The 16,524-nt window shown below is 39.1% G+C and overlaps 1 protein-coding gene across 4 annotated transcripts; it reads right to left on the bottom strand.

The window, feature by feature from the left end:
• Positions 1–2,078: 2,078 nt before the first annotated feature.
• cracr2aa (calcium release activated channel regulator 2Aa) lies at positions 2,079–14,651 on the bottom strand. Of its 4 annotated transcripts, none has more exons than XM_068314209.1 (18): positions 14,558–14,651; positions 11,504–11,919; positions 10,210–10,321; positions 9,918–10,107; positions 8,858–9,004; positions 8,601–8,691; positions 8,411–8,506; positions 7,885–8,072; positions 7,230–7,301; positions 6,891–6,936; positions 6,706–6,785; positions 6,283–6,616; positions 5,605–5,737; positions 5,117–5,198; positions 4,342–4,456; positions 3,997–4,098; positions 3,591–3,667; positions 2,079–3,204 (listed from the first exon to the last, which is right to left on the bottom strand). In XM_068314209.1, exons 2-18 carry the CDS (start codon positions 11,714–11,716, stop codon positions 3,117–3,119), a joined length of 2,166 nt encoding a protein of 721 aa, XP_068170310.1. In that variant the 5' UTR covers positions 11,717–11,919; positions 14,558–14,651; the 3' UTR covers positions 2,079–3,116. The 4 variants fall into 4 exon arrangements, 3 of the variants coding, with proteins under 3 accessions (XP_068170310.1, XP_068170311.1, XP_068170309.1); XM_068314208.1 differs by having other exon boundaries at positions 2,080–3,204; positions 6,283–6,619; XM_068314210.1 differs by lacking the exon at positions 14,558–14,651 and having other exon boundaries at positions 6,283–6,619; positions 9,918–10,123; positions 11,504–11,644.
• Positions 14,652–16,524: the final 1,873 nt, after the last annotated feature.

The raw sequence follows: 16,524 nt of genomic DNA on the forward strand, positions 1-16,524 counted from the left end.
GCTAGAGAGGTGGAGGTTTGTCCTGGAAAGGAGAGGAATGAAGGTTAGCCGCAGTAAGACAGAGTACATGTGTGTGAATGAGAGGGACCCAAGTGGAAGAGTGAGGTTACAGGGAGCAGAGATCAAGAAGGTGGAGGATTTTAAGTACTTAGGCTCAACAGTCCAGAGCAATGGAGAGTGTGGAAAAGAGGTGAAGAAGCGTGTCCAGGCAGGATGGAACGGGTGGAGAAAAGTGTCAGGTGTGATGTGTGATAGAAGAGTTTCAGCTAAAATGAAGGGAAAGGTGTACAAAACTGTGGTGAGACCAGCGATGTTGTTTGGTCTAGAGACAGTGTCACTGAAGAAAAGACAGGAGACAGAGCTGGAGGTAGCAGAGATGAAGATGCTGAGGTTCTCTCTGGGTGTGACCAGGAAGGATAGGATCAGGAATGAGTACATCAGAGGGACAGCACATGTTAGAGGTCTTGGAGATAAAGTCAGAGAGGCCAGACTGAGATGGTTTGGACATGTCCAGAGGAGAGATAGTGAATATATTGGTAGAAGGATGCTGAGTTTTGAACTGCCAGGCAGGAGGCCTAGAGGAAGACCAAAGAGAAGGTTTATGGATGTAATGAGGGAAGACATGAAGGTAGTTGGTGTGAGAGAAGAGGATTCAAAGGACAGGGCTAGATGGAGGAAATTGATTCGCTGTGGCGACCCCTGAAGGGAAAAGCCGAAAGGAAAAGAAGAAGATTCATGTAGGGGTCTGAAATGTCTTCACACCAGTCTTAGCATGAATTGGGATTTAATGACTACAACTGAGATCAGTAATGCTCATTTTTTTTATAATGTGAACTTATGCATACACACATTTTGGAGCTGTGGGATGTTTCCAGTACTGATGTCAGTGAAGTAGTGGTGGAAATGGGATTGACTGTAGCGCTACTGCTACCATCACGTCGTAGCATTAACAGTACAGTTTGTACTGTTTGTAACAAAAGTAATTTGGAATGCAATGCGATGCAAAAACTGTGATGAAACACGTTCACCTTTCTTAACACGTTCACTGTCTTTTCTCGTGTTTCATCCTTTCTTTTCTTCATCATCTGCAGGAAAGTGACAATCTGGATCAAATTATGTTAGTGAAGATATTCCCAATGAACTTGTCATTTATGGTCAACACCCCAGTGGCACTGTCTAAAAGAATCTGTGCTTTCTTTTTCAGAGAACATTGATGATGAGGTACTTTTGTTGTGAGTTTTCTTGCACTTTGCAGTTCCCTCTGTAAATTTTGTTTTCTATATTAGAACCCTGCTGGAAGAGCAGCAGGCAGCCCTTATGGTGCACAGGGAGCAAGTTGGCATTGAGTATCTTGTTCAAGATGCTGGACAATGATAGAAATTAAAAAATAAATTCAGGCTCAATTCTGACCATCAAACCCATCCTCCCTCCAACACTAATCTGAATCCATTTAGTAGTTTTCATGAAATCTTGCTCACAAACTGACACAGATGAAAACATAACCTCTTAAGTCGTGCAATTAAATGTGTGACAGACATCATTATACCAGCCAGCTTCTCGTCACCACTTCACTATCTGTGAAGCCTATTATATATATGCATTTGTTTGTGTGCTCACATTATGATGCAATTTCTGAAAACCAACTCTTGCAGGGGAGAATACCAGCTCTGTCCATCATGAGCTTTGAAAGTAAACTCTTAGAAAGCAAAATTGTGAAAAATAATTTTCAAGTGATATCCCAGCGTTGGATCACAGATTGTTGAGGTCATTCTGGCAAACAGTAAAGCAGTTGGTCTGATGCTGTAAACAAACACATCCTGGTCTCAAAGATAAAGACTATTCTTTTCCATAGGCTACATTTGTACTTCTACTCAGGTTTGACATATACAGTATAGTCAGAGTGTAAAGATAATTTCCCCATGGGAATGATTGAAGTGAATTTCTGTCTTTCTTCTTTCTTATTTGTGCAAACATTTATCATATGAATTTTATGCAGTTTTATGAAAGAGAATCACGTTCTTTACAAGTAATTTTAATATCAATAATCATTTGTTTTGTGAATTTTACTGTAGAAAAACATGATGTGCAAGACACTAGCAGTAGTGACTCACTGACTGTAGTGCAATATGATATAGTAAAATACTTCTAAAACCTCAACTTTTAATTGTTCTGTAATATACAAATTAAATACCTCAAATATTTTCATTTGGTACAGAGTTTACAGACATAAAATACACATCATCTGCATTAACTTAAATGTTAAGAAAAAGATTAAGATCTGCATTATATTTTTTACTGAAATAGAAAACACAGCTTAAGAAAAAACTTAATGTAACCAAACAAATGCCTCTAATATGACAGAAATAATAAGTAATAATAACAGAGGATAAATAACCCAAACACCTGGGAAATAAATATTAAACATGACAACCCTGGAACAAATTCTATATTTTTAACTTATAATGTTCTGTTCAACACAAACACAGTACATCTGTACTGAGCTGTTTGTGCTGTTTTCCAAGCAGTTGTTCACAACAGCACAATTTATCTCAGCACCAACTGGAAAGCTATATTTACTGCAAGGCTGTTTGATCATTCAATGGGCTGTATTTGTTCGTTACTGTGTCCATTGTCATGTATGCACACAGAAAAAGAATCAAACACACACACACACACACACACACACACACACACACACACACACACACACACACACACACACACACAACTACTGAATGAATATATTGATGCATCAGAAGCCTCAAATGTGAAGAAATATTTGAGAGCTCTGCTTAAACTTGAAAAATTAAACATTTCACTAGCAAAAATCACAATTTGAGTCAGAATCGCTTTAGATTTGTTCAGTTACATTTATTTACAACCAGCAAAGGGAACCTTTGGATTTTTTACCATCATCTTTATCATCGTTGTTTTTACATTAATAGCTGTGTTAAACACACAGCCGACTGTTTACAGCAGCACAACATGAACCATAGCGCCACAGTGAGATATGAGAAATGCTCTCATTCAAAATAATTGGTTGTGTCTGTGGCACGTTTGGCTCCATTATCACTTTGTGTACGTCAATAAAGGGTAGTGCTGCAGTTTTCATGCTGTTAGCAGCAAGACTTCTTCTTATTGAGGGGGCTGTCCGCCAGCTGGACCGTCTTCTCCTTCTCTCTGTCCTCTTGCTCTTTCAAAATTCTAAAGGAAATATACAAATTAACCAGTCTTTAAAGTAAGCCCCCCACTGTAAGGATATTGAACATGAAACTTCGCAGTATGGGTGTTGGACAGAGACGTGTCCATGACGGCTGAGTGACAGACAGCGGTGATATTGTGCTTGGAACAAAACATCAAATAAGGCACAGTTGTTACTTTACAACATAAAATAATGTTGAGACAATGGAAGCTAAGAGAATGTTCTTGGATAATCCAATAAAAAAAAAGAACAAACAAAAAATGACTGTGACTGTCCTTGTTATTGCCAATATTAAATCTACATAGAAACAGGTTGTTACTATATAAACATTCTCATTACAGAGTTTTTATGTTCTTTGTCAGAAACAGAGAAAAAAAAATTTGCTCACCTGGCTAAATGAATCATGGATTCAACAACGCTGTGCCCAGAGAATGCACTGCATTCATAGAACGTCATCTGGCAATCCTAGAGAAGAGGTAGATGATGACAAGGATATTATTCCCTCATAAAGAAAGCCATCGTACAAAGTTGTTTCTACATTTTGCTTTTTTATTTCAATTGTAGAAGCAATAATCAGTCTGCAAAAGCACATAAAGTGAAAAAGAAATCTCGTTAGTATCTCAAATCAGGTAGAAACTACAATTTACATCTGAGATTAGAAGTATAACAGGTTTTATAGGATTCATTCAATATGCAAAGTTTTGTCCTTGATATGAAATTAGTCAGAAAACTGACAGTGATTTATTTGCTGAGAACCTTGATTTTAGCCGACACACATAATAAAAAAAACACACTTTGGCGAGACTTTCTCCCATTCTTCTCTGAACTTGTCTGTCAATTTCCTTGTCTGTTTTGTTTCCCAGGAGCATGATAGGGATGTCGTCGCCTGCACTCTCCTGTTAAAAAGAGGAAAATAAAAGATTAGAGGTTCAAAGAAACTCAAGACTTGTTGTTCAAGGACTAGGTCCTCAGCTTGTCTGCTGCCACTTATTCTCCATCGAGAACACAACCAGCAATGTAGAGAAGTATTTATGACTACATATTCCACATCTTTACAAAGACGCCACTGTAAGAATGACATCAGGACAGAAATACTTTTTGCAAAATGCGTGCAGCGCAGCAAGTTGCCGCTATCGTACCTTCACACTAGTCAGCCACTGTCTGACGGCTGTGAAGCTCTGCTCGGATGTGATGTCATACATCACAACCACGCCATCAGCCTTACGAAAGAACTGTTTGGTGATGCTTCGATATCTGCAGGGAGAAGAGGAGGGATTTGGATTTTTACTGCAGCTTAAAAAAAAAACAATAGCCGATCAAGCCTCCTTGGGTTTGGTTTGGTGTGAGAAAACTCTAAGAGACAATAAAAACCTTTTCAATTGAGGACTTGCTTTAGTTCAAAGTGTTCAATTTTACTGCCATTCTGTTTTGTAATGAAGAAACCAATGTGAAAAAGTTAGGATGTTACACAAGACTACAATCTTATTTGATGTTTGTTTGAAAAATATCTGTTAATGAAGAGCTGTGAATGAGTATATCAGATGGAAAGCACATTTTAGAGGTTTTGGAGATAAAGTCAGAGAGGCCAGACTGAGATGGTTTGGACATGTCCAGAGGAGAGATAGTGAATATATTGGTAGAAGGATGCTGAGTTTTGAACTGCCAGGCAGGAGGTCTAGAAGAAGACCAAAGAGGAGGTTTATGGATGTAGTGAAAGAGGACATGAAGGTAGTTGGTGTGAGAGAAGAGGATACAGAAGACAGGGTTATATGGAGGCAACTGATACACTGTGGCAACTCCTGAAGGGAAAAGCCAAAAGGAGAAGAATGAAGAGCTGTAAAAAACATTTTTTAAAAAGCTACCTTTACGTGCAGTCTGGTAACAGTGTTTTATCACCGTGTGCTGATTCCTCACCTCTCCTGACCTGCTGTGTCCCACATCTGCAGTGCCACATGACTGCCATCAACACTGATGGTCTTTACACTGTAATCTATACCTGTCAAAAAGAAAACAATAGATGTCAACACATCTTATAATACAACCCATCATACAAAACAGGAATCTCAAAATGTAAAAAAAAAAAAAAAAAAAGAAGACGTTTCTGAGATTCTTATTCACTTTTACAAACTTAGATGAAGGATCTTGCTGGCTCTCAACTACGTGTCATTGCTCAAAACACCTGAATACATTTCTCACACTGATATTTCCACAGTGTAAATCCACTAATACATTTCCCGTGACAGGACAGGATTTCCTAAAGTGTATGCACAGCAATTATCACCATTGATAATTTTGCATATTGCTAAGTAAACACATGTCGAGCCTCAAGCTACGGACAGGGCTTAGTGTTGTTATCTTACATTTGCAAACATGTGCTGATGAGTATAAGCTGCAGTACTCACCAACAGTGGCACACGCGCCAGGGTAAAAGCAGTCATCGCAAAATCTTCGGAGGAGTGAGGTCTTCCCAACGCTTGAGTTTCCCACCATGACAATCTTAAAGAGGCGGTCAGGAGGTGAGAGACCGCCTTCCTCCTGAAAGAAAACCATGCAAACACTCACTGCTGCATTCCTGTAAATTCTCCTTCCTCATGTGTTTTTCTTATGACGCCTATGGTCGAACGGTTGTTGAGCCTCACTGAGCAGAACGATGTGAGTCCAAGGTGAAACGGCATCAGGCTGTTCTGATATTCATTGGTACCGTGTGCATTTTCTGTACTCAAGTTTAAAAGTAAATCTACAGTTTGAAAGTTTGTATATGTGGATTTCACCAACCAATTACATTTCAAGCATTTACAAATGTGACACGGAAATTTGAAGATTCCATTGGACACACAGATTTAATGTATGTGGATGATATCCGGTGTGAGTTAAACCGCATATCATGTTTGTATATCTGTACATTCTGGAATTTTTAAAGAATGAAATGAAATTTGTACTGTTTCAATTTTCATCGGGTAATAACGATCAGTTCTTTGAACTTAAATCTTTACATATGGACTAGTAAGTGTGGTTGGGATCTTTAGTCCATGTCAAACATGGTTTACATACAGTTGGTAACTCAGTGTCCATATGCTTACATTAATGCTGGTCTCCTTGCCAACTGGTTGACCCCTTGGGGATGTAGGAGTTTCACTTTCCTCAACATGTCCAGTTGACACCTGATGCAGGGCAGAGGATGAACACGGGCTAACACTGCTCATCACCAAATCTATATTTTCTTCATAGTCAGAGGCTTCCTCTTCCTCACTGCACTCCTGAAGCGGGCTTTGGGTTTCACAGTCATTCTGGAGTAAGTCGGGGAGGTGGTCCTCCTCAATTGAGATGAGTCTTGGAAGATGTCCTGTTGTCGTTGGTGACCCATTGACTTGGCTCTGCCTCACAGAGCAGATGGTCAGCTCCTCCTCATCCTCACTGCTGAAAGACACAAATTCAACATAAATAATGATAACAGAGTCTTGACATAGACTAATGACTAATTTCATCAGTAGGTGGTAGTTTACCGTTTGAAGACACTTGAGCTTATGTTTTTTGTATCACTGAATGAAGACCTCTGTTTCAGATCTAGTGTTTTTCTTGGTGTCTGTAAAAATAAAACATGTTTTTTACTTGAGTTGCAGCATGAGAACCAGGTTTCATATCAACACTGGTAATCACTGTTCTGCTCATCTTCAAAAAGAAGACATACCTGATAACTCATGTCCTTCTCATCACGTAAATGTTTGTTCATTTCCCTACAAGAAATGAGGTTTTAATGACAACACCTAAGAAACAAGCGCTTCACAAAGAGTACTGACTGATGATTCAGTTGTCTGCTTGACAAGGTAGCAAGCGTGAACTCTGCACTAAGTTTAAATTCATCAGAAGCCTAATAATAACAAATCCCCCACATTGAGCTGGCATCTCATTTCGGGTGTTAATTTTTCTGGTATTGTGCATCCCTGTTAAATGCCCATGTCACATTTTGGTATTGTTGTTACTCCTTTCTGAAACTGGGGACAGCACCGCTGTACCTGAGGGTCCATACCGTAAAAGGTCCAGTTGTTTCAGGAGACTTGCTCGCTCTCGATGCAGTCCTTCACTCACTCTGTAAATTTCGCTGTATTAAAAAAAAACAACAATACTTTGAATGTTGCAAATGTCCTGTGAACCAACAGACACAGAGTGTACTGTGGTTAGATTTCATTAGGAATTATTATTGCAGCAGAAAATGGACTGGTTACACAAGTACGAGCATACAGTAAATAATAAAGACACAATGAGTTTTCCTGTCTGTCTTGTCTCTCTCTCTCTTTTATAGCATCGCTATCATGTGGTGCATTGTATTGCTGAAATGGGAACACAGTGTGGTTTTTTTCCTCAGAATAACTACAGTAGTACGTGCAGAGCATATATGAGACATATCCCTGAAATTAGCTTGAGGAAGAAGATAAAGACGGTAAAGCAGGTTAGCAAACTATGTAAATGACCTTTACAGCTTGATGAGAGATATCCAAATTTGAGAGGCCAACTGATCCAGTTATAACCATGTCAGTGCTTACTCATTGAGCGTATCATTTGTTTATGGACTATGGATCATGTAACTGCTGCTCTTATTAAAAAGTCCAATCACCAAGAAAGACAAAGGAGAGGCCAAACAATCAGAGATGGAGCTGGCGAGTTAATGTGAATAAAGAACTCACATCTCCTTCTCCTCGTGGAGCCGTGTGGATTGTTCCTGGAGCACACTTAACTGCTCCTGAGCTAACAGCAGTTCCTCGCTGGTGTGCTCCAGCTCCCTTAATAATTCATCATTGGTCTGCTTCAGCTTCACATTCTCCACCTTGGTCTCATACTGTTCACTGTGGAGCTCCTTGTATTGATTCTCCAACTGGAAAGAAGCCAGTGATTAAAATGAAATAAAGACGGGATATCTTTAGTCAGTGACATATCGATCCTTCCCTTCCTCCATCCATCCATCCATCCATCCATCCATCCATCCATCCATCCATCCATTCATCCATCCATAAACAGACACACAAACACACATCTATGACTTTTACTTTATATTACTTTTATTGTGCGGGAATTATTTTATGTATGTAGCATGTTGCTGCTCTGACAATGTGTGCTTGTGTGTGTGTGTGTGTGTAGGCGCACGATCTTGCTCTTGTACTACTGGCACCTCAGTGAACTTTGAAAGAAAATTGTTTGCTTGCTCTCACGCACCCCTCTCTGTTTTTGAAAGAGTAGTTCCAGCTCTTTCTCTTTACTGGACAGCTGTAGCATCATGTCTTGACTGCGAGAAAGAAAGCGCTCATAGTCCTTCAGTTCAAGAATTAAAGAAACAGATGCAAGAACAATCATTAAAACCGTGGCCAAAGAGAACATTTTAATTGATATCACATCTAGATTTTACCTGCATCTCAATCTTGTCTTTTTCATTCTTAATTTGCTGCTCCATTTCTTCGTAAAGATGCTGGATCTCATTATCATGTGTAGCTACTTTCCTTTACGGAGAAAATTCAGAAGCATAGAATGGTATGGTGTGATGGTATGGGGTGTAATAGCATGATGTGACAGGGAATGTTGTGGTATTATTTGATAATGTAAAGAATGACACAACAAGACAATGACATCACTTAAGAGTACATGACACAACAATGACCCACAGACCTTTGCAGTGCGCTTTCCATCTCCCTCTTCTCCTGGTTTGCTTCTAGAATCTGGGCGGTCACTCTGGCCAGGAAGTCCTCAAAATTAGATAGAAGGTGTGGTTCCTCTCGACGCAACTGTACCCATAAACTGCGTACGTCAGCAGGACTGTTAGGATGAACAATGGTGTAGACAAAAGTACTTTTGAAATGATGTGTAAGCACAAAAGTATAAAATAAAGCTTTGCAACAGCCCAAAACATTCCAAAACATTCCAATCCTATCTGTAAAGGCAGCAGGTCAGGTTAAAAATTTTTTTTTTTTTTGTTCCAAGGTCCATTATGTTTTGACAAGATAAACTAAATAAATACACTAAATGAACAATGATTTTTAGCATTGGGATTTGCACTAATCAGGTGTTAGACAATTAACGTTCTGCGATGAGGGAATATTCATGGTTTAACTATGAATCCATATGTAAAAATACTAAAATAAAATGAAATGAGAATATCAAATGTATTCCTAGAATACTTGTTAGAGTTAACAAACATTCATAAAGTTAAACAAATTAGAATCAGTTAATTATGCACAAAGTAGTCTGATCTACAATGTCAACAAACCAGACAGACGGGAAACAAGAAGATGTGTGAATCTGCTATCCTCTTCAGTCCTGTTTCCTCTCATTGACCTGGGGTTGTTTACTAAAGGTGAGTCTAGTTTTGCATTTCATAAGATCCTGCCATTAGACATCTGTCGAACAGAGCAATGTTTAAACAAACCTCAACTAGTGTTCCCAATGATAAACTTGTATGATATAAAAATATAATAAAGATTCAATTTATGATTCAGAAAAGCTTGTTGAGACTATTTAATTGTGACTTTGGCAGTCGCATTTAGTAGGACACACAGTGCAGGAACTTTGTGTAACAGAGCTGGAAACTTCCAACACTTGCTTAGTTTACTCAGCTGATTATGGTCTCAGGCTAAGTCGCTAAATGTACACTTACGATCAAGGGTGAGAAGATATGAAGGTGATGTCACAACACACTGTAATCAAAAACACACACACATTCAGTACTCACTCTTCAAAAACACAGTTGGCTCCTAGACTCTCCATAAGCCTGCCAAAGTGTTTCCCCTCTTCATCCTCATCTAATCTTTCCAGGTTCTCTTCCCAGTGATTTTGGTACATGACCTCTTCTGGGCTTTTGGACGGGGTTTCCTCAGCCATGCTTTCCTCCATATCGACCCTCTGGCCAAATAAGAAGTCACCTACAGAAATCAAGAGCTTAAGGGCAAAAACTGAAAAATCAAACTACACCTACTGGTGATACTGACAGGCTTTGAATAAGACGAAACTGACTGAAAACGTACTGAAACCAGAGGAGAACTCATCAAGGGTGAGGTATCCGTTGCTGTCAGAGTCGAGGGTATCAAATACGTTCTCTAATTCTTCCACACTCAGAGGGAGCTTGCCGTTTAGCCTCTGTTAAAGAAGACACAAAGCTTAGCTTCTACTGCCAAGAATAAGGGACCATAATTCCAGTCTAGTCTCTCATTGTTATATGGACAGTCAACTGTACAGTGGATATCAACCTCTAATTTCACAGATAAATCAGATTCCCACATCACACACGGTAAATGACATTAACGCGTAGGATCTTTCCAGCGCAGCCTCAACGGCTGACAACTGGGCAACGCCCTGCCTCCCTCAAAGTTATTAAGAAGCTTTTATCAGAGCCTTTTATGACGACTGAGAAAGGAAAGGCACATGACAGAACGATAACCTCCCAAATAACCTTCTGAGAATGACAGTGGCTTCCAGACCATTCAAAAGAAAGACCAATGCAGCCACACCTCTATAACCAGCTTGGTTTTTATATGTTTACACTGCTGTAAATGTTGACTGAGGCAACCCTTAAAGTCCTGTGGACTGACAGGGAAAGACGCAGCATCAGCCGGTCTTGTAAAATGTTATCGGAGCAAACCATAGCCCCTATGTCAGCAATCAGCAGAATAGAAACGTGTGTCTATGGTGATGGTGAGATGTTCTCTGAAGCTGTCAGGATCCACCGACGACATTGTGACTCATGAGCAAGAATAAATGTGAGGAACTTATTCCTCATTTAAAGTTGTCACATGATCTACAACCCTTGAATGTTGGAATATAATAATGACTAATTGTTTAGTAGAGACATAGAACTGGAATACAGTTCAGCAGAACATCTCATTTACATCCTATTAAGTAAGTCTAAATCAAACCTTCCATTTTTGTATTTATGCTCCTCTGAAAAAGGGCCCAGAAGTGCTTTATCAAAGGATTGGACATGGCAGGGATGAATAACTGAAGGGCAAGTGAATCTGCACAATAATATGAGTGGAGGAGATGCATGACAAAGCTCCTACATGGCTCTTTATGTCTCAGTCTCTTTTATACCTCCATGAATGAGGAGCGCATCCTTTCATGTCCTGTTCTGCACCATTAATGACAGGAGACAACACTGCCTGTATTTTATACTCAACAAAAATTAAAAAGATGCATTTGTAGTATTTTCTATGGCTTCATCCTGCCCATAAATCACTAAATTTCTTTTAAAACCATTACTTTAAAGCAACAGAAGTCTTTGTATTAGTCATAAAGTTCAGTAATGGTCATCAGCAAACTCACCTGCATTTCATGTCGGGTGATGAAACCCTTGTTCTTGATGTCACACATCTGGAAGAACTCACGTGTTTTCTCAAAGATAGTTTTCTGTCCCACATCATCCACATTCTCACATTTGCACGCCTCTTCGACGATCCCTTGCCTTTGCTGTGCAGTTTTGGACGGCGTGCTGGTTGTGATGTTGGTGGTGGCACAAGGGGCAGTAAAAGCTGCCATAGCTTTTGAGAGTCTGTCACTACAAGAGAGTTTGGTGTGTCCTTCGCATGTGCAGATGGAGGTTTGGTGCAAAGAGATCCTGGAGAAGCTGCATTTCAGGGCGTTCTACATCGGTGGCTCTTAACAGTGTCACTGGTTGTCATCTCTAAGCAACCACCTCTTCAATAAACTGATGATACCTGGGAGGGAGGACCGCTCCTTGCCTGGTGAAAAGAGTTAAAAATGTTATCATAAGTGTATGAACTGCATTAAATCTGTTACAGTAAAGTATATTAAATTTATGAAAATAATTGTTTGATTTTAATTAATAGAAATACTCATAAAAAAGAAAAAAGAATAGTCAATTGTCTGCATAGCAATACCAATTTCATCACATTGCACCTTTGTTAAAAAAAAACAGTCAAGTTGGTAACCTTAAATTAAAGTGTTAATTAATATTTTTTCCTCTTGAAATTTTAGGTGGTGGGCCTAAAAGTTTTATTATAACTTCTGGTTAAATATCTGAGTTTGATGTCAAACATTTTGCATCCAATGCACATAAACTTTATAGTGATTAATTTCTGTTCAACAGATAATTAGGTGAAGAAAAATAAGTTTACATTAACACTGTCATTTTCTGTGAGAGTAAAGGTGTAGAAGTGATTTTAGATTTTAGCAGAAAAATTAAATTTTTTTGTCAGTAAAAAAAAAAGAAGTCACAGTTGGTATTAACATGTCTGGAGGGAAATTTTAAACTATCCCCACTGCCCAAAACACACTTATAACAACTGCTGCTCCTTTCATTTATATGGTGCACATGGCCATCGCTGAAACTAACTTCATCTGACAAGAAAATTCTAAACTGAGTATAAAGTTATGAGATGAAAAGAAGGCTCTTATCTTCCTGGAAATATCGACAGATATTACTCATCTATTGGTGGGTTTTGTGCAGACCACACTTTCATGTGTGCTGGTTTGTAAGACTGCCTTCTGGAAACTGTTGTGTTAGCTCAGTGGATTGATGACTATGAGCAACAGGCACTTTGGTTCTTTGTGTGTGCAAATGCAGCTATGTGGGACTGACATGTATGAAAGCAGGTAAAAAGACTACAGACAACACACCAACAAGTGGTATATTCCTTATGAATCTTTTGGTAGTTATGAACAGGACGTGCTTGGAAGTTAGAGCCTAAATATTGTGCAACGTATTACAGGCATGACAAAAGGAAAGTGAACCCACAGTGAGCAACAGACAAGGCTGCAGCATGAAGGAGGAAATAAGAAAAGGAACTAAAGTGACTTAAAAGAAAGAGTGATGTACTGTTTCTGTCCAAAAGCTTGAGACAATTCACTTATGTAATTGTTAAAAATTACAGAAACTCTCTTATCCTGACGTCTAACTTCTGAATGTGGGAGCCCACTGCTCTGCATTCAGCTGCCTTATCTGTTTCAGGTTTCGGTATGTAACAGCTGTTAGAGCCGCATTTACTACCAACAAAGAAAACATCAATCAGGCAGGAAAATAAAACTTGATTGTAAAGCAGCACAAATGAGAGAAAAACCATAACAATTAGAAAAACAGTCCCTCTTTAAAATTAATGATCAGGATGACAGAAGACTGTGAAACAACACGAGTTAAAAGGAATAGGTGCAAAAGAAGTGTGGGTGTTAGTTTTTCTTCTGTAGCAACAATAGTAAAGATGCACAGTGATCAGGAGAAAAATTCAAGGCTAGTTTGTGTATGGGACCAAAAAGAGACTTGTTCAGTTTGTGGTCAACAATTAGGACCACAAGAGGCATTTTTTGCATTGACTGAAACTAATAATAAGTGCACAACTTGAAAAACTCACAATTATAATTGATTTTCTATGAAGTAACGCAGACCAGCACAGTTCTAAAAAGGGATCAAATAAGGATATACTTTCTGCAGCAACATATAATAAAGTTGCTTTTTAGTGCACATGACAAAAATACAAAAAATATTTCCAAACAGTATGCATTATGTAGATAGATCAAAATAAAACAAAACTTTATGATGGCATAAGCCAGCCAACAGCCACCAACAGCTACCTTTAAAAAATAGATTGAAAATCAAACTCATAACCCTATAATTAAAATTCAAGGGTAATACATTAGTAACAGCGATCACACTTTAATCTGCTGGATACAGATAGTTGACACACATGAAAACATAACCTCCCTCCACCTGAGCTGGTTTGACACGTCTCTTGAAATCATCACCAGGCACAAATACATGCTGAATCTTTAAGCTGTTGTTGTTGTTGTTGTTTTTATCAGACCCCTGATCATGATGTGTCATTTCTCCTCCAAAGCCTACTGTTAAATCAATCAATGCAACGTGCTCAGATCACGGTAGTTCTGCAACAGAATGTGCATTGTTGGAGTTGCCCCTTCATCTGAATCCGGACCTAAAGGTAAAGTATTCTTTATTATAAGGACAGGAAGTTGTGAAGGAATCCATCCAGTAGAATTTGTGTTGAACCACCCGATCAACCAACCAGACTAACACGAAGCCTCCTTGGTGGAGGTCACGTCAAGTTAAATTTCACTCCACTTCCTGAAGAAAGGTCACTTCACCACCGAACACGTACCTCCACACAAACACACGTGTTGCAGGACAAACACACCCACGTCCTTCCTTCTTCAGGTCACGTGTCACAGTTGCGATTTCAAACTTTCTGCAACGGTGACGTCACGCTGCCGTGTGAAGTAGCGTTCAACATCACTTTTAACACTTTCCGATAAGAAAGTTGGTCGTAATGCCGGCGGTTAAACACAGAGCAGGTCAATTTCAGCTAAAACCTGTTAGCAAACGGGTTGGAACAAAAACGCGTCACGTACCGGTGAACAGTAAGTGTCATCCAGGATGGAGGAATCCGTCGACTCAGTCGTGTCGACCTGAAGCAGCGTTCAGTTCACTGAGCCCTGACGGGGCAAACCTGGGGGGCGGGACTTCGACACATCGTGGTAACCATAGCAACAGTAACACGGAAGTCCGCACGCAACAGCCCCTCCCTTTCGCTCTATGGCTTTTCTTTTGGACAAACTCGTTAAAAAACACGTATTAAATACAAAGACGACACATAAAATCATATCTTTTGTCGATTTAAATTCAAGTTGGATAAGTTTTTAGAATAGAACTATGAGGAAATTAAAATAAATTAAAAATAATTATAACCAAAGCTGCATGAAAGCAATGACTTTACACTGGGACTTATTTCTCACTGGAACCTCTGGAGGACACTCCATTTGTGGGTGACCAAATCCCTAAAACTGAATCGACTGAAATAACAAGGATTTCAATCAAATCCGTACAATCAAACTTTTTTTTTTTTTGTACAGAAGCACCATTCTGCAATCAAATGTTAAGATCTCTACCACGACATTTGACTGAAAATATTGCATAACAGGTACTATCTTTTAAAAAAAAAGTCAGTAAACATTTACAGAAGAGGATAATGATATTTAGGAAGGGACCTCATAACTGAATTGATGGCTTACTTCATTCACCTGCAAGTTTAGGTCTATGAAAAGTTCACGTCTGTTGTAAGAAAAAGTCAACTATGCAGAGAGAACGTCACAATTAGTTCCTGTTACATACTAAGATTCTTGTCTACTCTTATCTACTTTTAAGATCAGCGGTTCGATCCCCCCCCCCCATCAAAAAAAAATACCTGGAGGTAAGCTGACAGTGGTAGGTGTCAGCTCACCTCTGGAGCGCTGCCGAGGCACCCTTGAGCAAGGTGCCGTCCCCTTTACAAATTGCTCATTTGAGGCGCACCAAGAAGGAGCTGCCTGCCACTCTACCTCCCCTGCATGCCTACAGCCCCCCTTGTGTGTGTGTGTGTGTATGTGTGTGTGTGTGTGTGTGTGTGTGTGTGTGTGTGTGTGTGTGTGTGTGTGTGTGTGTGTGTGTGTGTGTGTGTGTGTGTGTGTGTGTGTGTGTGTGTGTGTGTGTGTGTGTGATATAGGGGCCTGTACTCACAAATATATATGTATGCATGCGTTTGAATCAGTAGCTAGAGTGTGCGTTCTTAATTTCCCGTCGGGGATCAAACCAGTATATAAATTTTTTTTTTTTAAATTAAAAATTACTCCAAGGACTGGACTGTTTCCTGTTATTCTTTTTGTAAAGTACATCGTTTTTTTTCTGCTGTGACTGTCCAAATATCTGACGTGCAACCAGTCTTAAATTGCATCTTAACCTTAACTAACTTAACTTGACGTGCTTCATTTGTAAAATCTTAAATTATAAGTAAATCAGTGGTGGTATGTCATTTGATGCTTTTACACCACCACTGCAGTTACATCACATTTTATACTCATACTTTTTTTTTTACAGTCATTTCCATTTTTTTGTGTGCTTTACATTTCTTCACATTTAATGTTATTTCTGTATGAGGATCTTCTCATCCATTTTTCTGGATGAATGGAAATATACTAATTTCTTACTCTTCTAGTTTCTTGGTTTACCGTTGAGTAACATCTAAGTATTTTAGTTTAAATGTCCGGTCAGTGTGTTTTATTACGAGACATGACAGTGATGTGGAGTTGCAATACCAATGCACCTCAGGTGATGGCAGTGTAGGATGGCAGCATCTCAATATTTGACGTTCCACGAGGATCCAGTAAATTTGTGTTAAATCAGCTGGAGATATTATACTTATTGATTTTCCAACATACCTTAGTATGTTTTATGCAGTCCATATGGAGAGATATATTTAAATAAATGATACAGATGAGATCAGACTTGTCCTTGTAACAAATGGACCACATCTACAGGAAGAACTTCTCAAAACGAACCATAA

This window comes from Antennarius striatus, chromosome 4, assembly GCF_040054535.1.
Source record: "Antennarius striatus isolate MH-2024 chromosome 4, ASM4005453v1, whole genome shotgun sequence".
Lineage (NCBI taxonomy): Eukaryota > Metazoa > Chordata > Actinopteri > Lophiiformes > Antennariidae > Antennarius > Antennarius striatus.

Excerpts from the sequence above, each read along its gene's own strand:
- cracr2aa (XM_068314208.1), bottom strand. The coding sequence starts at position 11,716 with ATGGCAGCTTTTACTGCCCCTTGTGCCACCACCAACATCACAACCAGC. Across the intron at positions 6,620-6,705 it reads AGCTCAAGTGTCTTCAAACG|CAGTGAGGATGAGGAGGAGC; the intron begins GTAAACTACCAC and ends TGTGTCTTTCAG. Across the intron at positions 4,457-5,116 it reads GACACAGCAGGTCAGGAGAG|ATATCGAAGCATCACCAAAC; the intron begins GTGAGGAATCAG and ends TTCTCCCTGCAG.